Source organism: Balaenoptera musculus, chromosome 11, assembly GCF_009873245.2.
Source record: "Balaenoptera musculus isolate JJ_BM4_2016_0621 chromosome 11, mBalMus1.pri.v3, whole genome shotgun sequence".
NCBI classification, from domain to species: domain Eukaryota; kingdom Metazoa; phylum Chordata; class Mammalia; order Artiodactyla; family Balaenopteridae; genus Balaenoptera; species Balaenoptera musculus.
This window is the reverse complement of record NC_045795.1, coordinates 99,953,339-99,980,201: the sequence shown is the minus strand read 5'-3', so window position 1 is coordinate 99,980,201 and position 26,863 is coordinate 99,953,339. Positions and strand designations below refer to the sequence as shown.

General features: G+C 47.4%; 1 protein-coding gene across 1 annotated transcript in view; it reads right to left on the bottom strand.

Annotated features, from left to right (window-relative positions):
- RBSN (rabenosyn, RAB effector) overlaps positions 1-10,553 on the bottom strand; it is a 28,633-nt gene extending 18,080 nt beyond the window's left edge. The window contains exons 1-4 of the mRNA XM_036870201.1: positions 10,448-10,553; positions 7,310-7,444; positions 4,955-5,271; positions 1,143-1,278 (exon numbers count right to left, since the gene is read on the bottom strand). Of these exons, the coding sequence (XP_036726096.1) occupies positions 1,143-1,278; positions 4,955-5,102 (284 nt within the window). The 5' untranslated portion in view covers positions 5,103-5,271; positions 7,310-7,444; positions 10,448-10,553. The remainder of the gene's footprint in view (positions 1-1,142; positions 1,279-4,954; positions 5,272-7,309; positions 7,445-10,447) is intronic.
- Positions 10,554-26,863: the final 16,310 nt, after the last annotated feature.

The following is a 26,863-nucleotide window of genomic DNA, read 5'->3' as shown; positions in this document are numbered from 1 at the left end:
CCTGCTCGCTGCAACTAGAGAAAGCCTGTGTGCAGCAACGAAGACCCAACACAGCCAAAAATAAAAGTAAATAAAATAAATAAATTTATTAAAAAAATAAAATAAAAGACACATCCTGCAGCAGCACTATTTGGTAGCTGACCCCAGGGTAAATATCACTTGCCTTCTTAGAGCCTGTTTTCTCATCTATAATGGAATGAGCATCACTACCCTTTCTACCTCACAAGGCTTTTGTGAAAGGTGAACAAGATAATGAGTATCAAAGTATAATAAAGTACTATGGGACTTCCCTGGCAGTCCAATGGTTAAGACTCCACACTTCCAATGCAGGGGGCGCGTGTTCGATCCCTGGTTGGGGAACTAAGATCCCACGTGCCATGCAGAGCGGCCCAAAAACAAAACAAAGTATAATAAACTACTACGACAGAATCATTATTTACCCATCGCATGGACAGAAAATACTATATAATGATCACTATCATTCAACAGTTAAAGGACATTAAGATTAGCTAGTTCAACTCCATGTGGCATGATCTTTTTGGTAAAAGCTTTACTGAGTTATCATTCAAATACATACAATTCACCATTTAAAGCATACAAATTCAATGGCTTTTAGTATATTGACAGGGTTGTGCAACCATCACCAAAATAAATTTTAGAACATTTTCATCATCCCGAAAAGATGGTAATTTTGAAAGTAAGTAGATGATACCACAATTACATGCTTCAGAAAATTAAGTTGCATGAACCAGTGCTTCTCAGTAGGCAGGTAATCAATGTCTACACAAGAAGAGACAGCCCAGTCAATGGACTGCACCTGGGCTGATGTCAGAGACCTGGATTCCTGCCCCAGTTCTGCAGTTTCCTAGCTGTCTGACCCTGGGAGGTCCCCATGGAGTTCAGTAAGGATTAAATGAGAGTTCACATGTAAAGAATTTAATGCAGTGCCTAACACAAAGCAGAGGCCCAGCTCATTCTTGTCCATTTTCTCCCCCCACTAGAACACAAGGTCCAGAAGCTTACAGCCATTCTGATTTACTGGTGTCTCTTCAGCTAACTCTTAAAACATATAGATGTTCAATAAACATTTGCTGAATGAATGAATGAATGAATGAACGAAGATGAAAAGAATTTCTTACCAGCTCCTGGGTTCCCACATGTAAGGATCAACCCCTCCATAGCTGAAAGACTCATATCCTTGGGTCCCTGATTCAGCTCGGTCATCTCCTTCTCGTTTCAACAGCCTGTTCTTTGCTTTCCTAGCCTTCTGGACAAGACCTTGAAAAATGGAACAAACACCATATGAATCCACGAAGAATACCCAGTAGAGAGTCAAGGTCCTATAGGAAGAGCACTTAGATTTCACCTATCAACAGGGTCCCAATGCATTTCACGGCTTCCCCTGTATCAGGGTTCTTTCATTTTCTGAGGACATAAGTAACATGAGGGAAGGAGGAAAACTTCTAGAATCACTGTCACAATCCCATTTACTGGTCCAATTCCATCCTCCAGCCCATATACATTACAGGGATCTTGTTGCTTAAATCAATTATAAAGTTAAGGAGAGACTCAACTGCAGGCTGAGGAACATCAGCAAACCCTACCAGAAAATCGGTTCTGAAGTAGAGATTCTTGAATTCAAAGATCTGTACTTTAGATATGTAGTATGGAAGGGAACTCTTGGGTCTGGGGTCCCATAAGAAAGCTGCAGACTGTGATTTCAGCAGTATTATTATGATTAACTCTAGTCTAAAATCCTAGAGCCATAAAAGATAAAAGAGACTATTTCAGACAAAATTAGAGAATTTCAAGGACTGTAACAGCTCGGGGCCAAGGAAGTAGACAAGAGGAACTATGTGCTTCTATGAGGACAAAAACGCCAAGTCAAGAGCTCGAAAGGTAAAGAGAGAGAGCTAAATAGTAGGAATATGAGGACATTATGTTTTTATTTATTTATTTATTTATTAATTATTTGGCTGCATTGGGTCTTCGTTGCTGCGCTCGGGCTTTCTCTAGTTGCGGCGAGCTAGGGCTACTCTTCATTGTGGTGCCTGGGCTTCTCATTGTGGTGGCTTCCCTTGTTGTGGAGCACCAGCTCTAGGCATGCAGGCTCAGTAGTTGTGGCACGCAGGCTCAGTAGTTGTGGCTTGCAGGCTCTAGAGCTCAGGCTCAGTAATTGTGGCGCTCGGGCTTAGCTGCTCCGCCGCATGTGGGATCTTCCCGGACCAGGGCTCGAACCCGTGTCCCCTGCATTGGCAGGCGGATTCTTAAACACTGCACCACCAGGGGAGTCCCGAGGACATTATGGATAGCATAGTCTATCTCCTGGTAAGTCATTCCCTAGCCTTGGGTCTTGCCTCCCAAATTCCAGCAAGACAAATGGAATAAGAATCTTAATGAACACCAGAGTGTCTCCCAGATTTCAAGCTTCCTAAAAAAGAGGCTGATTAAGAGGAACAGAGAGAATGAGGAAAGTTAAATTCAACTAACAGCCCTTGTGTCCTGAAAAGGCTTTGTTAAAAAAAACGCATCTCAGATAAGGCAAATGTCCTGACACAAAATGGACTAGACACTGAATCCTTCCTGAAAGGTTTGGATGGCTTTTTTATAGCAGAAGGTAGCTATAAAGTAAGCCTAGTGAAGGCACCAGGAAGACAATGGGCTATATACATAAATAGTTTCCCTCTGATGTGAGATACTGTGAGTTAGGAGAGAAAGTAGCCCATAACCTGCCCTCGTCAGGGATGGTGAGGCTAGTTTTAAGAGATTATGTTAGAGTTAGAACCAAAGCTTGAGCCAACCAAAGAAGGTCTTTCTTGCAGCCTTCCATTGTAACGGACACTAAATAGAGAATTAGAAATGCCCTTCCTAATAAAAGCAGGCTTTAGTGCTTGCAACCTGGCCCCTTAGCTACCATCATCTTTGAGAGTTATTTCCAGTCCCAGGTTTCACAAGAGCCCACATCAAACCAAGTAAAGGAAGCAGAGGTAGGAGGAAAGAACTCCACCTGAAGAGGTAGTTTCCAGTATTTGATCGGCCCAAAGCATTTCTTCAACTCAGTACCAAGTTTCTCCTTTTCATTAGTGAAAAGAAAGCCCAAATCTTGACTTCTTGCAAATGTTTTGTGATTATGAGCTACATGAAAGAAAAGGGGACTAAAATCTAGGTGCCTTATTCATTTGCCTGTCTTCCCCTCACAGCCAAAGCAGCAGGAAATTCACTGTCTCTCAAAGGAGGCAGAAAAAGAAAAGCAGAGAGAAACAGACACTGACAGAAAGAGAAACTAAATTTGATAACCTCCCGGTTTCTCTCCAGCTAGTACTCAGGATCAACCCTCACTTCGTTTCAGTCAGCAGCAGAAGGTCCTATATCTATTATTCCCTCGATAATCTTACACATTTTCCCCCTAATACAAGGGCAGTCATCACAGGAATGTGAGGACATTCTCTAACCTCTCCACCCACTGGCATCAAAGTTTTAGTGATATCACGGTATATGACTCAGTTGAGCTGGCACTAAGACTAGATGCTCACTGAAAATCATGGAGGCCCTTCAGTTATCCAAAGGACACTTAGACAATCAGTTCCTTCGTTTGCTAGTTTTCCAGCTGTAGTGCATGCTGTGACTGGAATACAGGGCCTCACCTCATCAGTGATACCACGTGCAAAGAGCAGCATTAGGCTTAGAGGTGATGGAAGACATGGGGTCAAGGCCTACCTCTGTCAATTCCTATCTGACCTTGGATAAGTCACTCCACATCTCTGAGCCTCACTTTTTCTCTATGAAATGAGACCAACACCTTCCTGCAGGGTTGCTGGGAGAGTCAAATGAAATAACAACGTATGTGAAAGAACATACATTTCTCTTTTTTTTTTTTTCTTTCTTGTCTCCTCAGAGTTATGACTCTGCTCCAGCCTCTATAGCCAGAAGCCACCTAGTCCATTGCAGCCTTCAGGATTTTGAAAATGTTTGACTTTGTCATATTTTTGACAGAAGTTATAAATGTTAATACTTTCAACAACTCTTTTTTTTCGGAACTGAAAAGTGAGACATGGAGTGAGACTTTGATTACAAGGGGCATGTGACTCACGTGTGTGGAGGCCAGAGTCCGCTTAGGAATACATGGGTCATTCCTTTCTCTCCCACCCAACAAAGAATTGTGAATACAGCAATAGACCTTTTTAATCTCATTGCCTTCAGAAGTGTGGCCAGCTATTAACTGAATCACTAGGAAAGTGAATTCCAGAGCACCAGCATCATACTTAGGAGTTAGAATCTAAAGTCCGGGAAATGAATAATCTGTATAGCAAAAATTACTTTGAAAAATTCTTTCTGCAACCCTCCAGGACCTGAGGGTCCTTGGAAGCTCAAAAACCAAGTTTTAACTTTTTGGGTTTAACTCCTTATATTTCAACCATAATCTTCCTTTTCCTGTGCTGCAGAGGACAAGGTCTAGTTGAAGAAGTAAGGATGGCAGGAAGGCCTGAATTTGTGACAGGTGAATGGGTGTACAATGTGCCTCCACTTACAGAGCAAAGGAAAGGAATTCCACCCCAAACCCTCTTAGGCTGGCAGTTAGGTAATTCAAACATTATAGCAAGAGACAGCAGAGGACAGTAATTACACTTACTAGGTTCAAAGCCGGGCTCTACCTCACTTTGCAGCTTCAGGCAAGTTATCTCTGTGTCTAATCTCTCTGTGTCTGGTATCCTCATCAGTAAGATGGGGCTCATAGTCACATAGTTATCGTGAGAATTAAATAAAGTTAATACACTGGAAGATTTTGAATAATGCCTGGCACATGGAAAGCACTAGAAATATGTTCTCTATTATTATTATTAATTTCCTATTGTTTATCATATTACGGTGGCAACATGGTAGCTGATGAAAACCATCCCACGAGTTAAAGCTCCCAGTGACAGAATGAGATAAGCAGAAAATCCTTGCCTCTTACTTTTAATTTGCCCTTTGACATCGCGGTCTTCCCCGGAGTGCTCTTCCTCATAATGTGACTGCAGCTGATAGAAAGACTGCAGGTCCTTCAGGCACAAAGGGCAGAGGAAGCCCTCCCTCACTTCCCCTGGGTCATCCAGAGAAGCCATGGCAGTGTCACTCTCAACCCCCGCAAGGCAGGGTCTTCATGCCAAGAGCCAGCTTGATTCCTCCACAAGAGACAAGGGATGCGCAGCATTAGCTTAACCAAGCAGCATACAGGTGATGGGGAAGTGGCATCACGGCCCTGGATGAGGTATCCTCTCTGGAGTAGGAGTCCTAAGAAAGGAAAGAAGCGGGAAGAAACCAATTCAGGCAAATTAGCAGCAATTGAGAATTTTCCTTGTTCTTTTCACAGTTCAGGAAGGGTACTTAACATTTTTCAGTGCAAGTTTGAGAACACAAACTGCTTTCTCGAATCCTTAGACCAAAACACAAAACTTTCTAAGATATGAGAACATCACTGGACAATGGCAATTCAGTGAAAGGGAAAGCACAGATTCTTGAAGATAAGAAAGGAAAATACAACTTCAACAGTAAACACAATACCAAGGCAATTCACTAACATTCATTCCAATGATCCAGCTGCATAATCTGTATGCCACTTTAGCCGCTGGGTAAATGTCTGAAATAGTTATCAACAAGCACAAATTTTTATTTGACTCTCTTTACCTTGAGCATTTATTCAACTACATATATGGAGCTCTTGCACCTCTGTCAAAAAGGCACTGATGAAAAAAAAAAAAAAAAAAGGCACTGATGTAAAAGGGATAGCGCCTGCCCTAAAAATCAAACCAAACCAAATCAAACAAAATCCCAGCTTCAGTCTAAGGAGGAGCATTAGAAACCTAGTGATCAAAAAGAAAAATCTATTCTGTGTCTTACGTTTGTAGGGTACTTTTTCTCCAATAAACTTACTAGACTTTATAAACCAGCAAGCCTAACGTTCTCACTGCTTCAAAAATAAAAGAAGCTGATGCTTATACAATTCAGGGCTTAATAAGTTATTTTCAGTTTTATCCGGCCACGGCAAAGTCACTTCCAATGTCACCTCAGAAAGATGCACAGCCATAGGGAAACGCGGACAAAACCAATCCACGGAAGCAGAGAAATTTCTCCCCAAGAACCTGAGGCCACAAACCACAGTAGAGAGTGAGAGGGAATGTATGACCGTCAGCTTTGAGCTGTGGATGGACCTGCTAACAGGGCCACGGAGGAGGAACTGCCTAGCCCTCCAAAGTGAAGAGTGGCAGTGACCCAGGAAATAAACAAATGAAACACGAGGTCCCTGTTTTCTTCCTCTAGCTAAAAAGCCCAATGGCTATATACATTCAGATCTCAGCCCCTTTTACAGAAGGTCACTGAAAGAGCAGCTCCCGGCCCCTCCCAGCCAGTGGTTCACCCGAGCCCCCTTCCTTCCCATGCACTCACGCTACCAACACACACTCTCCCGCATCTCAGACAACCCTCACTTCCTCGAGAATGTCTTGCTTGACGCATTCTCCCATCGGGCAGCCCTGCACCTCTCCTCATAGCATTTATCTCAATTGTAATCACAGGTACACAAGCGACTGAATCCGACAGCCTGTAAGCTGTTTGAGAGCACAAGCCACGTCCTCGTTCCCAACACCACACCCCCCGGGTCAGTGCCCGTACAAACCACCGAGAATCTCAACAACGCTCCAAGGGTGAATAAATGAATGAACGGACGAACCCTACAATCATATAACCAAATAAACCAAATACCCACCACAAACCACCAAGCCAGGCCCACGTCCACAACATATGCGAGACCCTCACACCCTAAATCACGTCCAAAGTCCAAATAAAACCCACATCTCCTGCAACTCCACGTCCAGCGTGAGTGCTGCCGGCCACAGGCCGCAGCACCACACATCCCCCGGCCGCCCGACCACCCTCCACGTAACTCACGTGACGTGCACGCGCCGCATCACCGCACCCACAGTGCGGTGGGTGAAAAGGCTCATCCCCACAAAGCACACACGACAACTTTCACATAGGCACCACACAACCCCGAACCCAAACTCCTAAAACCTCCCCAGAAGACCCAAAAAACGCTCCTTGGAGACAGCCCCCCGCTGCCCCAGCCGCATAACGTTACAGGGCTCACACAACCCCAAGCAACCACAGAGTAAAAACACCCCGGGCACACGAGCGAGACGCGCGGCCCGAGAGCCCCAGCGCCCACCACGCACGTCACACCCACCACACACAGATCCCACGCCCGCACGGCCCGCCCGCCCGGTTTCTGACAAGAGCCGCGCCCAGCCCCGCAGGCACGCCCAGCCCTGTGTACCTTTCCCGGTCCCACAGCCGCGAAGGCCTGTCCAATTCTCCGACCCGAGCTCGGGGCCTCCACGATCCCTCAAGCGGTCGCGGCCACCATCTCCATCGACTGCTCGGCGCTCGACAGGCGCGCCTGCGTCGACGCCTAAAACGAAAGAAAGGCAGACGGACCACGGAGGAGCGCCGAGTCTTCGAGGGGACGAAAGGGAATCCCCAAGCGCAGGCCAGCGGCGGATTCTGCGCAGGCGCAGGAAAAACCGGCCAGGCGAGGCTGGGTAATTTTGCGACGTTTTGACGACTCTGGTAGTTCCGCCAGCGAAGTTGAACTACGCCCCTTGCTCTCCACCCCACTGTTAAGTATGGGAAAACTGAAGCCGGTGGTTTTTTTGCTCCTTGACCGAGGTGCGCAGTGAATGAGGCAGCGAATGGTTTTGAATGCCTCCTCCCTCACCGCCAAATGGGCTTCTAAATTAATTAATTTAGAGTCAATTAAACTTCCTGAGCGCTAGAGAGTAAAGGAATTATTTGAGAGGCTTGGAGGATGTGGAGAGTCTGGAATATAACAGCATGAGAGTGGGCTTATAATGACAGGAAGTATACATCCAAAACAGGTACAGTGTGCTCAGGAAAATCTGTGAAATTTTCCAATACAAACAACACTGTAATGAGATATCACTTTACAACTGTTATAGTGGCCGTTTTCAAAAGAAATGTGTTGCGGAGGATGGGAATGGAACACATGTAGACTATCGCTGAGAATGTAAATTTCTGCACCCACTACGGAAAACACGGAGGTTCCTCAAAAAATTTAAAAATAGAGCTAACATAGGACTCACTAAATCCGCTTCCGGGTGTTTATCTGCAGAACAGGAAAATACTAATTCAAAGAGGTATCTACATCCACTTATCTACTGCAGCATCACTTACAGTACCCAAGATATGTAAACAACCTAAGTGTCCACCAACGGATGAATGGATGAAGAACAATGTGTGGGGGAAAAACACACACACACAAAAGAAACCCCAACGATATTCCCCACAGGCCTCGGTGACCTGGGCTGGTGTCACATCCCTGGACCCTGAACAGCCTTGTGTCCCAAGGCTAGACTGTGGCGGAGCTGAGGGACCTGGGGAGGATGTGCCAGCAAATGAGCCCCCCTTGCACCTGCAGAGCCAGCTTCCCTGGGGATGGGACCACCATCTCCAGATCCAGGCGGGCCGTCGTACAGCTCAACCAAGCCGAGTGCACCCAAAGCCCGGTGGACCCTACGGCTGTAAGAGCTCTGATTAAGTCACCAGGTCTCCAAGTCTCCTGGTGCTGGGTTCCCAGCGGCAGCCTCCTTCCTCGGAATCCCCCCACCTACATACGACAGTACCTCAGCATTGCCGTGTGGGCAGGGTTTGGATTTTCCTGGGGCTGAAGGGTAAGGAGGAAGCAACAATGAGACGCCAGCCCTTAGCTGTTTCTTCTGGCACATTCCACTGTAATATCTAACCCAGAAACAGGACTTTCTCTATGGCTCTGATTGCCCAGTAACCAGAGTTGGGCCTGAAGCAGTGCTGCCGCCTAGTGTACAAATCCTGGAACAACAACTTAAAAACCGGTACTTCAGGGAGATCAGCTCTATGCTCTGTGAAAACCTAGAGCGGTGGGTTGGGGGGGTCGAAGGGAGACGCAAGAGGGAGGGGGTATGGGGATATAAGTAAACATATAGCTGACTCACTTGTGATACAGCAGAAACTAACACACCATTGTAAAGCAATTACACTCCAATAAAGATGTTAAAAAAAAAAAAAAAAACCTGTGCTTACGGGCACTTAATATTCAAAAGGCCTGCAGGGGCTGTAAATGACAGCAACCCTCAAGAAACATCCTACGGTAGGTAATCGAAAAAGATTTCAAAATACGGAGGACTTGCCAGAAGCCATTTCAAGAGGGAAGTTTAACGGACACCGTTTTGCTTAGTTCTGTTTTGCTATGTAACCACATGGAAAGAGGTCCACATTGCCAATGATTACAGAAAGTAAGATCAAAATCAAAACGAGGTATCACCTCACACCCGTCAGAAGGGCCATCATCAAAAAGTCTACAAACAAGAAAGGCGGGACAGGGCATGGAGAAAAGGGAACCGTCCTGCGCTGGTTTTGGGAAGGTAAATTGGTACCAGGCATGGGGGAGAACAGTATGGAGGTTTGTTAAAAAACTTAAAATAAAGCTACCACATGACCGGGCAACCCCACTCTTCGGCCTCTATGCGGAGAAACACCAAAATTCAAAAAGACACATCACCCCCCTGTTCGCTGCGGCAGTATTTACTGGAGCCAAGACATGGAGGCAACCAAAGGTCCAACAGCAGACTGACGAATAAAGAGGATATGGTACATATACAGGACGGAATATGACTCTGCCACAATAGCAATGAAATAATGCCTTCTGCAGCAACATGCATGGACTGGAGATGATCACACGAAGTGGAGGAGGTCAGACAGTTAAGGACAAATAGCATATGACATCACATAGAGGTGGAATCTAGCAATCGATACAAATGAACACATTAACAAACGAGAAACAGGCACACAAACTTAAACAACTTCTGCTTACCAGAGGGGAAAGGTGGGCGGGGAAGGGAGGGAGAAAGGGAGGGATGAATATATACACACGAATATACGTAAACTCGAAAATCACCAAGGACCTACTGCTTAGCACAGGGAACCCTACTCACCAATCAGTTATAACCTATATGGGAAAAGAATCGGAAAAATAATAGATATCTATATACGTATAACTGAATCAGGTTGCTGTACAGCCAACACAAACACAACACTGTAAATTGACTCAGTTCCAATGTAAAATAAAATTAAAAAGAAAAGAAATCCGAAAGATATTCCCCATAGGGCTCCAAGACTTCTGCTACTGTCAAATCCCTGGATACCGAACAGCCTTGTGTCCCAAGTCTGGACTGTGGCGGAGCTGAGGGACCTGGGTAGGATATGCCAGCAAATAAGACCCCCTTGCACCTGCAGTGCCAGGTTCTCTGGGGATGGGACCACGACCTACAGATCCAGGTGGGCCGTGCTGCAGCTCAACCAAGCCGAGTGCACCCAAAGGCCGGCAGACCTTCCGGCTGGAAAAGCTTTGAAAACTCACCTGGTGTCCAAGTCTCCTGATTCTGGGTTTCCACCGGCAGCCTCTTTCCTCGGAATACCCCATCTACGAACGACAGCTTCCTCAGCACTGCCTTGTGGGCAGGGCTTGGGATTTGCCTGAGGGTTAAAGGGGAAGAGGGAGGCAGCAATGAGTCACCAGCCCTTAGCTGTTTCTTCTGGATATTCCACCCTAATCTACAACCCGGGAACGCGACTTTCTCTATGGCTCTGGTTGCCCGAGTAACCAGTTGGGCCTGAAGAAGTGCTGCCCCCTTGTGGACGTGCCCCATTACAACAACTGGAAAACCGGTGCTCAAGGGCACTTCATATTCAAAAGGCCTGCGGGGGCTGTAAATGACACCTGCCCTCAAGAGAGATCCTCGCGGAGGTAATGGAAAAAGAATTCAACACAGAGCCGACCTTCACGCAGCCAATTCGATAGCGAAACTGTACTCATCACACCGTTTAAAACAAAACCACCTGCAAGATACGCAAACTTCTGGTTCCCCAAGGGACAGGTGTGGGGAGAGGAATCAATTAGGACGTTGGGATTCACATATACACTACAACATGTATAAACTAGATAACCAACCAGGACCTACTGTACAGCAGAGGGAAATCTACTCAACACTCTGCTATACCCTATACGAGAATAGCATCCACAAAATTAGACATGTGTGTATATGTATAACTGTATCAGGTTGCTGGACACCTAAAAAAAACACGACATAATTGTAAATGAACTATACGTCGACAGAAAACAAAAATTAAAGAAAGAAAAAGAAAGAAAAAAAGAAAGAAAGGCCCACTCTCTTCACCTCAGGCGTATGTGACCGGGGCTGGGGTCACATCCCTAAAGCTTGAGCAGCCCTGGGTCCCAAGGCTGGACTGTCCTGGGGTTGAGGGAGCTGGGGAGGATGTGGTAGCAAAGCAGCCCCCTTGGACCTGTAGTGATGGGTCCTCTCTGCATGGACCACAATCTCCAGATCCTGGCGGGCCCTCCTACACCTCAGCCAAGCCTAGTGCACCCAAAGAATGGTGGGCCCTCTGGGCTGCAAGAACTTCGAAACGTCACCTGGTCTGCACGTGTCCCGGTGGTGGGGTTCCCACGTGCAGCCTCCTTCCTTAGAGTCGTCCTCCATCTACGTATGACAGCACCCTCAGCACGGCGGGTTGACAGGGGTTGGGAATTGTCTGAAGTTGGGGGGAGGGCAAGGGGGAAAAAGGAATGGAACACAAGCCCTTGGGTGATTCTGCTAGCACCTTCCAATCTAATTCACGACCCAGGAACAGCACTTTTGCTAAGGCTCCTGTAGCCTTAGTAACCAGAGTTGGGCAGGAGGAAATGCCGCCGCCTTGTGGCCGTTTCTTGTAACAACAACGTTAAACCTGCTGTTTCTTCACAAAACCGGCTGGGCTGTAAATGCCACCTGCCCTCAAGAAAGATCCTCGGGGAGGTAATCGAAAAAGAATTCAAGATAGGGACAAACTTCACGCAGCCAATTTCGAGAAGGAAACTGTACTCACACCGTTTAAAACAAAACCACCTGCAACAATGCGCAACATCGATAATTCTTAGAGAAACGCCATTCAAACCTTCCACGAGGTGTCACCTCGCAGCGGTCAGAACGACCATCACCTAAATGTCTACAAACAATAAGTGTGGGAGAGGCCGTGGAAGAAAGGGAACCTTCCTCTGCTCTTGGTGGTAATGTAAATTGCTAACAGGCACTATGCGCAACAGTATGGAGGTTCCTGAAGAGAAAAACTAAAACTAGAGGTACCACGTGATCCGGCAATTCCACTCTTCGATCTATATCCAGAGAAAATCATCATGCGAAAAGGCACATGCACACCAACATTGCTCACAGCATGATATACAATAGGCAAGAGTTGGAAGCAACCAAAATGTCCATCGACAGATGAGTGAGTAACGAAGATGCGGTACATTTATACAATGGGATATAATTGAGCCATATAAAAGGATAAAATCATGCCAATTTCAGTAACGTGGATGGACTGGAGATGATCATACTAAGCGGAGGACGTCAGACAGACAAGGACAAATAGCATATAATATCAATTAGAGGTGGGATCTAACAAGCGATAAAAATGAATTCATTTATATAGAGAAACAGACTCAGAAACTTAGAAAACAACTCATGGTTACCTGAGGGGAAAGGTAGGCGGGGGGAAGGGAGGGAGAAATTAGACAATTGGGATTAATATATACACAATAACTTATGTATACTCGACAATTACCAAGGATCTACTGCTGAGCACAGGGAATTCTCGTCACCAACCTGTTATAACCTATATCGGAAAAGAATCGGAAAAAGAATGGATATCTGTATATGCATAAATGAATCAGGTTTCTGTACAGACAACACAAACACAACACTGTAAATCCACTTTGTCCCAATATAAAATAAAATTAAACTTAAACAGAAAAGAAAAGAAAAGAAATCCCAATGATATTCCCCACAAGTTTCAGTGACCTGGGCTGGTATCACATCCTTGGAACCTGAGCAGACTTGTGTCTCAAGGCTGGACTGTGGCGGAGCTGAGGGACCTAGGGAGGATGGGCCAGCAAATGAGGCCCCCTTGCACCTGAAGAGCCAGGTTCCCTGGGGATGGGACCACCATCTCCAGATCCAGGCGGGCCATCGTACAGCTCAACCAAGCCGAGTGCACCCAAAGCCCGGTGGACTTTTCGGCTGGAAGAGCTTTGAGAAGTCACCTAGTCTCCACGTCTCCTGGTGGTGGGTTCCCAGCGGCAGCCTCCTTCCTCGGAATCCCCGCCTCCCTACAACTGCATCCTCAGAATTGTCCTGTGGTCAGGTATTGGGATTTTCCTGGGGCTGAAGGTTAAAGGGAAGGAGCAATGAGACACCAGCCCTTAGCTGTTTCTTCTGGCACATTCCACCCTTACCTAACCCGGGAACACGACTTTCTCTATGGCTCTCGTTACCCCAGTAACCACAGTTGGATCTGAAGAAGTGCCGCCCCCTTGTGGGCGTCTTCCATAACAACACCTGGAAAACCGGTGCTTACAGGCACTGCAGAGTCACAAGGCCTGAGGGGCCATAAATGACATGTGCCCTCAAGAAATGTCCTGGGGGGCGACTTCCCTGGTGGCATAGTGGTTGAGAATCTGCCTGCCAATGCTGGGGACATGGGTTCAAGACGAGGTCCAGGAAGATCCCACATGCTGCGGAGCAATTAAACCTGCAAGCCACAACTACTGAGCTTGCACGCGTAGAGCTCGTTCTCCTCAACAAGAGAAGCCACCACCTCGAGAATCCTGCGCACTGCAACGAAGACCTAACGCAGCCAAAAATTAAGTAATCAATTAGTTAATTAAGAAAAAAAAGAAATATCCTTGGAGTAGGTAATCGAAGAAGAATTCAAAACAGGGCCAACTTTTTAGAATCCAATTTCAAGAAGTAAATTTTATGCACAGTTTTTTAAAAAATCAAATGAGAACATGCTGAGCATCGCTTATTATTAGAGAAATGGAAATCAAAGCTACAACGAGGTGTCACTTTGGGCCAGTCAATATGGCCATAATTAATACGTCTGCAAACAGTACATCCGCGAGGGGGCTCGGAGTAAAGGGAAGCCTCCTTCACTGTTTTTGGTAATGTAAACTGATAACAGCCACGATGAAGAACAGTATGAAGGTTCCCTCAGAAACTAATAATAGAGCTACCATATGATCCAGCAATCCCACTCCTGGGCCTATATACAGAGAAAACACCAAAATTCAAAAAGACACATGCACATCGACGTTCACTGCAGCAGTATTTACAATAGCCAAGACATGGAAGCAACCAAAATGTCCATTCGACAGATGGATTTATAAAGAAGATGTGGTACATATATACAATGAAATATTACTTAACCATGAAAAATAATGAAATAATGCTTTTTCCAGCAGCATGGATGGACATGGAGATGGGCATAGTACGTGAAGGAAGTCAGACAGAGAAACATAAATAGCATTTGAAGTCACTTATATGTGGAATGTAAACATAGGCACACACAAAATCGAGCTCTAGATGTAGAGTACAGATTGGTGTTCCCTGGGTAGGGGGTAGATATGAGGGAAGGGTGTCAACATGTACAGACATGTACACTTATAAAATAAATAAGTCCTGTGGTTGTAGTCTACAGCATGGTGACTAAGTTAACATTACCGTATTGCATATTTGATAGTTGCTTAGAGAGTAGATCCTAACAGATCTCATCACAGGAAAAAAATTTTTCGTAAGTATATATGGTGACAGATGTTAATTAGACTTAGTGTGGTGATCATTTTGCAGTGTATGCAAATATCGAATTATTATGTTGTACACCTGAAACTGATATAATGGTACATGTGAAGTATACCTAAAAAAAAATGAGAGTTTCCTCAGTCAGCACCAGTCCATGATCTGCACTGTCCTGGGTACCCCAGGGTGTACAGGGGCAAAACCTCATCCCAGCTTTTGGTAGCTATTTGCCTTGTACTCTGCCTAAGTGCCAGCCTTCAGCACCGGCCTGGGCTCCTGAAGAAGAGCTATAGCACATTATCGGAAGATCCTGAGCTTTGGGGTCAGAAGATGACCTCGGTTCATGTTCCAGCAGTGTTACTTGACTGCTGTGACTCCTAGTATCACAGTCCGTAAAATGGGGATAAAATAGTTTCTACCTCATAGGATTGTGAAGGCTGAGTGAGGTTATGTGAGGTGGGGGGAGTATGAGGAGTGGTCTTAACAGTGGCTCCAACTCTGGACAGGAGCACTGATTCTGCAACTAGCACTTGGCCTCCATAGCCTTCTGTTTAAGGACATGAGGCTCCCAGCATGGAGAACATTGAGCTTTTGGAGGGTAATCACCAGTGAAAGGGCAGTTAAATAGGTGTCCAGAGCCCGGGCTCCTCTTACTTTGTGACTTCGATCAAGTCCCGTCCCCTTACTTTGCCTCAGTTTTCCCATCTATACAGATAAAATGGGTTCCAAAGCTCTTTTATTTTTTCAACCTGATGATCCCATTTTTTTCACTTTACAAGGTTGGGAGGCGTGGACAGGGACTTCCCCTTGTGTACTGGCACAGACAAGGAAGAGACTTGCCAACCTGTCAGAAGCAAAGCAACAGACCCAGATCTGCCTTTGTTACTGGCCTCTGCCTTGGGTCCTGGGAGCCAGGACTGGGGAATGAAAACACCGTATTTCATGTCTGGGTCAGAGGAGTCCCAGCACAAGCCATGCTCCCAGGCAGGACTATGTCTGGGGTCAGGCGATGAAACTTTTATTAAACCATCATGATTTTTCCTGTCATTCTAACATTTACAAAAGCCAGTGTCACATTCACCATTTCATTTGCTCAAAAAAGCAATAGCCGTGTGGCCCCTTAGTGTCTAAGTCCATCCCTAGCAGCACAGGATGTCTTGGCATCACAGTGAAATCGCTGAGCAGGAGAGGGAGCTCACGATGTGGGCATTGTACGTCAGGGCCAGGTGTGTGGCACGTCATGCAACTCCCCAAAGACTTGGCTTCCCTCCAGGCTGGCCCAGGCCCCAGTTCCCAGGCCTCTGCCACCTGCCACTGCGGTTGGGAGCAGGTGGGTTGAGGGGTGGCACACCCCGTCCGCTGGCACAGGGAAATGAGAGCAATGACGGAAGATCTGGCAGGGCCACAGGAGGGCAGGGCCTGGTCTGGAGAATCGGCAGAGATTGTGCCAGTCTGGGTGGTGTCCAGGGGAAGCAGATGACGGCTGCTCTGGGTCAGGAAGGAAGGAAGCAGGGGGAAGGAAGGGGAAGAAAGAGAGAGACGCAAGCAGGGAAAGAGGGAGAAAAGAATGACAAGAAAAAACTGAAGGGGTAGCGAAGCATCGTAGTTGTCAGATGCCAGAGCCAGTGGACCCAGATTTGAATCCCAGCCCTGTAATCTGATCCCAGGTGGGTCACTTTGGTTCTCTGAGCTTTAGTTTTGTCATCAGTAAAATGGGATCATGATTGTACCTCCCTCCTAGGTTGGAAGATTAAATTGGTTAATATTTGGAAAGTGCTGGAACAATGCCTGGTACATAGGAAGGACTAAGTAAATGTTTGTTAAATAAAGAGAAGGGAGGTGTCATTCAAATGCCTTGGCAGTTGTATCAAGCTGTGCCATAGGAGGTGTGGGGATCCAATCTGGTTCGTGGCAATATTTTGGAGACTCATGGCCCTGCCAGATGGGAACTCAGAACAGAATTAGATAGTAACCACATTCATTGAATCCCATGAGGGGGTGGGGAGTGGCAGCCTCTGCAGACCTGAAAAGTAGGAAATATGGAATTGACTTGGGGGCACGTGAACCGCAAGGCCACCCAATTTGCAGGTCATGGACTGGCATCTCCTTTGACAAAGCAGGGCCACCACCCACCCAGAGGGACCTTTGGCGAATGAGAAAGATGCCCCCCTCCCTCCAGCAGATGTAGCCCTGTGCCAGGACTCAAGCCCTGTGCTTGGCGAGTGGGGCGAGGCCTGGATTTCTGCTCCCACTCAACCCCTCGACTGTGCTGTGCACAACCCGCACTACGGTCCCAGGGACAGAGGCGAGAATAAAGGTCAACATGGTCCTCAGGTTGGGGAAAAAAATGACACTTGTTGTCTGCAGCTTCATATCTCATTCCTCTGACCTAAATCTCTGGAGATATGTATGCTCGGCCAGTTGAGAAGTTAATCCCAATTTCAGCCCAGAATTGAAGTAATCTGTATATAATATGTGGTATTTTAAGTATTTGAGGTATTTAAGAGAGTTTGGCAAGTAGAGCATCTAACACATTAGACCTGTGCCTCCAGTTTGAAATGTGTAACTCAGAATTGACTTAGGATTGGGATTTTAAGTTCCTTCAATAAACTATGTATTGAGTACCTGTCCACATGTTGCCTGAGGTACACCAAACTGACAGTGATTCTTGCTCTCCTGAAGCTGACATTCTAGTGGACAGACACAGACACTAAACAATAAATATACTAAATAAGTACATTATGTAGTATGTTGGAAAGTGATGAGTGCTATAGAAAAAAGAAACAAATAGAGTAAAGGGGATGGGGCGGGCCAGGTCACAGTGTTTAGTAGGGTGCTTCGAGTAGACCTCACTGAGAAGGCACAGTTTGAAGAAGAAAGAACTGAAGGCAGTGAGGAACGAGCCACATGGATCTCTTGGGGAAAAACATTCCACACAGAAGGAATAACCAGTGCAAAGTCCTCATGGCAGGGTGTGCCTGGCAGGTTGAAAAAAGAATTATGAGGCCAGCACCCGTGCTCATAGCAGCATTGTGCACAGTACCCAAAAGGTGGGAAGAACCCAAGTGTCCATCAGTGGATGAATGGATAAACAAGATGTGGTCTAGTCATACAATGGAATATTATTCAGTCATAAAAAGGAACAAATTTTTGACATATGCTATAACATGGATGGACCATTTTCTTTGTGCTTAGTGAAGTAAGCCAGACACAGAAGGACAAATTCTGTATGAGTCCACTTATATGAAGCCCCTAGATTAGGCAAGTTCACAGAGACAGAAAGCTGAATAGAGGTGACCAGGGGCTGGGGACAGAGAAGGAGGGGGAGTTTCATGGGTGCAGAGTTTTTGGGGGGTGATGAAAAAGTTTTGGGAGTAGTTAGTGGTGCTAGTTACACTAAATTGTAAGTATATTTAATGCCACTGAATTGTACACTTAAAAAGGGTTAAAATGATAAATATAATGTATATGTTTACCATAACTAAAAAAACTAGAGGCCAATGTGGCTGGAACAGACGGAGCGAGGGAGACAATGATAGGACTTGGGTCCTAGAGCTCGAGGTGAGAGGGCAGGTCATGGTTATTATGGCGACTTCTGCCTTTACTCTGAGTGAGGTGGGGGAAAGAGGAGGGTTTGGAGCAGGAGAGGGACAGGATTTGCCTTTTGGCTTCTGTGCTGGGAAGAGAGGCAGAGGACAGAAATGCCACGTGTGCTTGGCACATAGTAAACCCTTGATAAGTGTCAGTGTAAAGGATGCATGCTGAGAAATAGAGACACAGACGTAGAGAACAAACGTATGGACACCAAGGGGGGAAAGTGGTAGGGCAGGAGGTGGTGGTGGGATGAATTGGGAGATTGGGATTGACATGTATACACTAATATGTATAAAATAGATAACTAATAAGAACCTGCTGTAAAAAAATGAATAAAATAAAATTCAAAAAAAAAAAAAGAAAAAAAAGGATGCATGCTGAGTCTCTAGAAGGAAACAAATTCTAGCAGTAGTTGCCTCTGGGGAGGGGCGCTGGGTTGGAGGAGACCTTTTCACAGCGCATACTCTTTTTGTAGGCTATGCACGCTGGGTGAGCAGAGCGCTGCGAGGAGCCGAGACAGCCACCAGGGGGAGCCATACGGCCGCATCGAACCGTGCAGACCGCCCAGGTTGCCAGCGTGGGCTGGTCCCCATCTTAGGCCTTCCGACCCCCTGCTGACCAGCAGAGGAGGGTGAGCACCCCAGTGGCCTGGTGCGGGAGAGTCAGCCCCCCTCCTGCTCCCCGGCCAAGCCCCTGCACCGCTGAACGTGAGCCCCCTTTCTCTTGCAGGGGCTTGACTGAGCAGCTGATGACAGTATGGAGCTCAGACGGCACGTCGCACAGCGTGTTCTGGACCGTCGCTGTGCCTTCAACAGAGCTCATGGGTTCTTTTCTCTCGGGGACCCCACCCCCAAACCTATTCTTTCCACAGCCTGTCAATAGGAGTAAATGGCACCTCCGTTCAGCCAGGTGCTCCAGCCAAAAGCCTTGAGGTCGTCTTTGACCCCCCTTCTCTCACACTTCACTCGGAACCCATCAGCCAGTCCCGTGGACTTCTGCTCTGAAACGGACCTAGAATATGCCCAGTTCTCCCCACCTTGCTGCCACACCACCATCTCTGGCCTGGATGACTGCAGCGGCCTCCTCCCCCCCACCCCACTCCTGCCTCTGCTCAGCCCCAGGCACCCCTACAGCCTCTGCTCCCCTCGCAGACAGAAGCATCCAACTGGAGCAAAGTTAGGTCAGGCCCTTTGCCTGGCACCCTCCTGAGGCTCCCACCAAAGTCCTCCCAAGGGCCCACAGGACCCTGCCTGACCTGGACCCCAGTCCCCTTGGAGGCATCGCTGGGCGCCCTCCCCTGCCCCAGTGCTCAGGCACAGCGGCCTCAGGTCCTGCCCTCCCTGGGGAGGATGCTCCACCTCCAGGCACCTGCACTTGCTGGTCCCGTGCGGGGAACACTCTTATCCCAGATTCCTAAATGCCTCTGTCCCTCACCTCCTTCAGGCCTCTGCACTAACGTCACCTCATCCCGACCACCCTATCAAAGCAGCACATCCCAGGCCACAGCTGGGACCAGGTGAGGCACCCACGGTACAAAGTTGAAGGGGGCGTTCGCTCTCAAACCGTGCACCGCTGGCCTCCTTTCTGCACTCAGGGAGCCTCACTCACCTCACCTGTTCCTGGCTGTTCACCCACCCCCTGACCCCTTTCCCTCTGTGGCTGTGCCCTGCATTCACTTCCTTCATCTCTTCTGAATTTGCGTGTGTTTATTGCTCCCCTCTCTCCCTCTTGGATGCCAGCTGCACGTGGTAGGAACTCTGCCTCATTTGCTGCTGCATCCCAGCCTCCAAATGGGCTGGCACGTGATAGGCCCTCAATAAATGTTTGTTGCAGGACTCAGAGAATGAATGTGTGACCTGAAGTGCCCTTCCCTTTTCCCCCACCCCCTTTAAGCCTGGCTAACTCCTCCTCAACCTTTAGAACCCATTTCAAGGGCCCGCCCTCCCTAACCTCTCCCAGACAGAGGTGACCCTTCATCTCTTGTGAGTCCTAGGCCTGTCACCGGACCAGACAGTGAGCTTCTCAAGGAAGGAACGCCGTCTTAGTCATGCCCCAGGACATTTTAGCTGTCAGAACTTGAGTGAGTTATTTACCCTCTCTATGTATCAGTTTCTTCACCTGTAAAATGGGGATAATGACCCCCCTCATAGGATTGTATGAGGATCAAATGAGTTCATTTGTGCAAAGCACGTAGAACAGTTCCTGGCACAAAGTAAGTGCTCAATAACTGTGAGCTTTTAGTATTTTTGTTATTATCCACCAGTGCCCTGCAAAGGACCTGGCCCAGGAAATAGTTGTTGAATGAATGAATTGCTGAATTATGAGTGACCTTCTACTTCATGAGCAGAAAGCCAGAGCATAGGAATGGGTAAGATTTTAGCTGGGAGAAAAAATAGACTATCACCAAGCGTATTAAGCATTTTAATTAGAGCCTCCTGCACGCCCCCGTGCTGTCTGGCCGCTGTCTTCTGCTCCTATTTTTGTTTGGCCTTGGTGGCACTTTGAGGATCAGAATTTGGGGCATGTCTTCTGCCTGTGACCTGAGCCCATGCGCCAGACCTAGTGGCCTCCCACATGCCTCCCAGCCTCCTGCTTTAAATAGCCTCCTCTGGCTAACTGTGAATAGGCAGCCTGGAACACTGTTTATGTAAACCAGCCAAACTCTCCCCCATGTAGCTGAGACCCCGAGTCTCCCAGCAAATCCCACCAGAGGGAGAGCAAGCGACTCCTCCCGCCAGCAGGGGGCGCCCAACATCCTTTTCTCCTGAGAGGCTCAGGGGAGCTCTGGGAACCACTCACTTGTCCCTGGTGGGACTTAAAGAATTCTGATGCTTGTCTGGAACCCTCAGGTTGATCTGGAACGCATCCTGGACTCTGGGGTTTTCAACACTTCCCATGTGATTCCAATGTTCAACCAAAACTGAGAATCACAGCTCAGGACCTCTGCCTCCCTCTACCAGCCGCTGGGTGGGCTCATTCTAGGCACGAAGCATCCGTCTCACTTTCTTGAGCCACCTGTTATAGGCAGCAGCATTTCCAAGCTTCTGAGCTGTCTCTGTGCCTCCTGTACAATTTCACCCCTTTTACAAATCGCCTGTTATTTACCTTGAAGACAAGGTAAATAAATTTTATTTATTTATTTAAAATTTTAACCACATTTTAGGCAGATGTGAAATTATGAGTTGGATGTATTAGTCTGTTTTCTTTAATACACATTTAAATAAAAGCTAAACTATTAAAATTTGAGCCATATACCTCTCCAAATCATCTTCTTCAGAGCCAGGGGCACACTCAACACACCAGGAAGGGAGCAGAGAGGGGACACCCAGGGCATGTGGGATCATGGAATAGAGGCTGCCTTCCAGGCTTGCACGGAGAGGGAGAGGAGGGGATAACTCCCAAATCCAGGACAGCACAGGGATGTTGAAAATGCTTAAAATATCTCTAGAGGAACTCACAAGAAACTAGTAAAAGTAGCTACTTCTGGAACTTCTGGACTTTTTTTTTTTTCACTTTTAAAAATAAATCTTTTGAGGGGGGATCCACACCACATGGCATGCCAGAACTTAGTTCCGCGACCAGGGACCGAACCTGTACCCCCCCCTGCAATGGAAGCCCACAGTCTTAACCACTGGACCACCAGGGAAGCCCCAATAAATGATTTTTAAAAAGAGACAGAATAGGTTAACAGAAAGAAGTGTCCAAGATGGAGACGCCAGTGCCAGAGCCCTGACTTCGGCTGAGAATGTCCAGCCCTGTCCAGGCAGGAGAGGCACAGAATCAGGGTGGGGACACCTGGTGTTCTAGTCCCCAGACACCCACTGCCCTCTAGATGGGACATGTAGGCGTCCTCAGGTCTCAGCCAGGGCACGACCATCCCTGCAAAGGAACGTGGGGAAGGAGCCAGAGTAAGGTCACCAGGTTGAGCAAACAAAAAGTACAGGACACCTAGTTAAATTTGAATGTCAGAGAAACAACGAACAATTTTATAGTAGAAGTATGTTCTATGCAGTATGTCCCATGCATATGTCTATTAAAAACATAGGGAATTCCCTGGCGGTCCAGTGGTTAGGACTCTGGGCTTCCACTGCAGGGGGCACGGGTTTGATCCCCGGTCGGGGAGCTAAGATCCCCCATGCCACACGGTGTGGCCAAAACAAACAAATAAAATAAAATGGCTCAAGAAGCTGAGTTAAAACAAATTATTCATTGTTTACCCGACTTTTAACTGGGCATCCTGTACTTTCCCTGGAGGCAACTGGGAGAGGCATCCGACCACAATGCAGGTCTCACTCCCTTGGAAAGGAGAGGAAAAGAGGGCAGGTGGGTAATGCGGTAGGCTGATAATGGCCCCCCAAAATGCCCAGAACTTGTGACTGTTACCTTATGTGTCCAAAGGAATTTGCAGATAGGATTGAGTGGAGGATCTCGAGGTGGGGAGATGATCCTGGATTATCCAGGTGGGCCCTAAATGTAATTACAAGGGTCCTTAGCAAAGAGAGGCAAGCGAGTCAAAAGAGGAAGTAGAAGGTGTGACCACCAGGCCCATGGGGTGTCCTGTCCCTTGGGAAGGGCCTGGTGCTCTCAGTCACTGGCTGGAAGCAGCCCATGAGAACCTGGTCTCCGAGGCAGTGTCGTGTGTACTTCCTTGAGTGCAGGCAGTTGAGGCAGTCAGTGACACACCCCATCCTTGGAAACCTCAGGGGTGCATTTTTATGGCTATCATCTACCACAACCTCTTTTTCTCATCCTACCACAAAGAAGCCAACACACAGAGAAGTTAAGAAACTTGTCAAGGTCACACAGCCTTCAAGTGTTGTGACTGGGATTTGAACCTAAGTGGTCTGATTCTAGAGCCCACACAACTTGAGCCCGATTCTAGAATGCTTCCTTCACATATCTTTGAGTAAAAGCTGCCTTGAACCACTTTGGGAATCAAGTAGAATGTATACTAGAAATAGGTTAATTTTTAAAATATTAGGAACTTCCCTGGTGGCGCAGTGGTTAAGAATCCGCCTGCCAACGCAGGGGACACATGTTTAATCCCTGGTCCGGGAGGATCCCACATGCTGCAGAGCAACTAAGCCCGTGTGCCACAACTACTGAGGCCGCATGACACAACTACTGGAGCCCGTACACCTAGAGCCCGTGCTCCGCAACAAAAGAAGCCACTGCAAGGAGAAGACCACGCACCACAACGAAGAGCAGCCCCCGCTTGACGCAACTAGAGAAAGCCCACGTGCAGCAACAAAGACCCAATGCAGCCAAAAATAAAAATAAATAAATAAATAATTAATTAAATAATATTAGAGACTGATAATATCCAGTGTTGGAAATGGTGAAGGGAAATGAGTACTCTCAAATCTCCTGCACTCTAGTGGGAGTATAAATCGTGTACAGCCTTTTGTAGAACAATTGGCAGGATTTACAAAAATTGTATCTGTCCATGTCTTTTGTCCTAGAGATTTCCTTTCTAGGTGTTCTATCCCACAGAAGCTCTCACGTCTGCACAAGGCTGCTCATCACGGCATGGTTTGTCATCAGAAAGCACTGAAAATAACCTAGATATCCAGCAATAGGGGAGTGCTAAAATGAATGATGGCGCATCCATACGTCAACCATTGCAGTGATTAAAAAGAACAGGGGATATCTCTAATGGCACAGTCATGTGGTGCTAAAAGCAGCTGAGGACGAGGAATAGAGTAGAGGGACGATACATTTATGCAAAATAAGAGGAGACAAGGCGTGAGAGTGCGTGTGTGTGTGTGAGCGTGCATGTGATGTGTGCAAATATGCAAATGCAGGGGCTACTACGGCTAGGATTTGTGTTTCTTTCCAGAGACTCAATGGGTGTCCTTTCTTTTTTTTTTTTTTCCGGCAGTTTATTTATTTTATTTTTATTTTATTTTATTTTATTTTAAACTTTGGGTTTATTTATTTATTTATTTATTTATGGCTCTGTTGGGTCTTCGTTTCTGTGCGAGGGCTTTCTCTAGTTGCAGCAAGTGGGGGCCACTCTTCATCGCGGTGCGCGGGCCTCTCACTATCGTGGCCTCTCTCGTTGCAGAGCACAGGCTCCAGACACGCAGGCTCAGTAATTGTGGCTCACGGGCCTAGTTGCTCTGCGGCATGTGGGATCTTCCTGGACCAGGGCTTGAACCCGTGTCCCCGCATTGGCAGGCGGATTCTTAACCACTGCACCACCAGGGAAGCCCTAATTAACATCTTTATTGAAGTATAATTGCTTTACAATGTTGCGTTAGTTTCTGCTGTATAACAAAGTGAATCAGCTATATGTATACATATCGGGCATCCTTTCAACTGACGCTTACCGAGGGTTTACTATATGCCCAGCACGTTCAGCATTTTTGCCCTCTGCACCTCTCCTCAACACACAAGCCAGAGGTCAGATCCTGTACCTCCTCTATTCCAAACACTCCGGGGAGGGAAGTCACAGCCGGCAATGAGCATATCACTCTGGGGCACGTCCTGTCCCAGCTGGCAGATCGGTCACAGGCCCTGGAAGTGCAGGACCCTCCCCCTTGGCCTAACAGCCTCAGGCCCAGAGTTTCTGGCTCCTCCCTTGCCTTTTACCTTCTCTTATTTCTGATGCTTTCTTTGATCTCTGGGGCCTTGCAGGCTCTGGAGAGGCTGTCCCTCCCAGGGTAGCCAATTCCTAGAGATAGTAAAGGATTACCTGGGAGAGTGACTTTTAGATGCAAACTAACCCATCCAGAGACGACACCCCCATCACCTCCTTTCTGGAGCTCTTATACCCTGAGCCACTACCGCCCCCCAGCCCCCGTGCCCTAAACACCCCAGGGCCAGGCACCAGACAGCTAGGGATAGTCCCTACTCCCCAGAGCCCACTGGAATTATTCAAACCCACTTACCCTGCCTCGCCTGTTCCTTCCTACAGAAACCACAGTAAAGGCTCTTGCCCACATTTTCCCTCTTTCTGCCTTCCAACAAGCCTGGTGCTTCCTACTGGGTCCCCACCTGCAATGGAGTGGTGAGTCCCCTCCACTCAGGGACTGTGGGAAACAAACTGTCTTTTCTTTCTTCCTTTCTCCGTTCCTTCCTTCCTTCCTTCCTTCCTCCCTCCCTCCCTCTCTCTCTCTCTTTCTTTCTTTCCTTCTTCCTTTCTTTTTTTTGGATCTTATTTCCCCGACCAGGGATTGAACCCAAGCCCTCAGCAGTGAAATCACCGGATCCTAAGCACTGGACCACAGGGAATTCCCAAACTCTCTTTTTAGTGGCTGTGGTCTCCTGGCCCGTGGGCCTCACCACACCTGAATAATAACAAAATCTACGTTTAAAAACCTTCCCCCACCTCCGTACCTGAAAGGCCACCCCTCGGTGAGCTCTGCAGTGACTTCCGGATCCTCCAGAGCCCTCCAGCCTTGTAGTCCGTCTGGAGACGTTACCCGTGAAATGGTCGCACCTGTGAGCAGTCTGGGAGGATTACCGTGAAGCAAAGGCCCCAGGATCACACACCCTCCTCATTCCCTCCCTAGGCCCCTCCACTTCCTGGCAGCAATGCCCTGGGCCAGCTACCTCCAAACTGTGAACTCTGATCACCTCTTCAGAGGGATGCGGGGAGGTGGGGAGTTAGAAAATGAGACTCTAATTTTTGCTCTGCAGATCTGTATATACACGAATTTTTAAACAATAATGTATTAATTTATGCCAACTGAAGAATGTCGCTTGCCATCCGGCTCTACAAGGATTAGGTCACTAGCCACTACAGTCCCTGACCTTCAACATACCCTGAAAGGAGTTCAGGGTGGAGATCAGGAATGAGGCTCTCTGTGCTCTGGGAAAACTGGCAGAACAGGCCTTCAGATAGCTGGATATTTTCAGGAGAAAATTTTATGAACCTAAACTCTTGCATCTTCCCACACTTTGAGAAAGCACTAAAACCGTTAACTAAGCTATCTGTTCCTGTTACTGAGATGTGTGCTCGGTTGCCTGTACCCACTTCGCCAAAATCACATATATACTGGCCTCCCCACTTACCTCTTCGGGACAGTTCCTCAGGCTGAGAGGCTGTCTCCTGGGCCGTAGTCCTCGGAGAGGCAATGAACAAACTCGACTCACAGCTTTTACATTGTGTAGTTTTTTTTTTTTAATGTCGACATTTGTTACTTGAGTAAATTTTAAAAATTAAAAATGATGTTAGGTTTGGGGGACAGAAAGAAAGAGCCACCTTAACTCAACAGCCACGTGTTTTGCCAGTGTGGTGGGGAGGCATTGGAGGGGGCAAGCTCTGTCTTTGCTGCTTGTCACTGGTTTTGAAGCTTTGCTCTGACAGGATCCCCAGCCTGGTGCCAGGAAATGGGCCTTTTTCTCAGACCTGTTGGCACTAGCTGCCGAGATGCCAGCATCTCCCCCAGTGCTCTCAGCTCCTGGCCAGCTTCCTCCTCCTTCTCCTCCACCTCTTCCTCCTTCCAGCCTCAGAAGCCCGTCATCAAAGGACAACGACGGGGGGCTTCCCTGGGGGCTCAGTGGTTAAGAATCCACCTGCCAATGCAGGGGACACGGGTTCG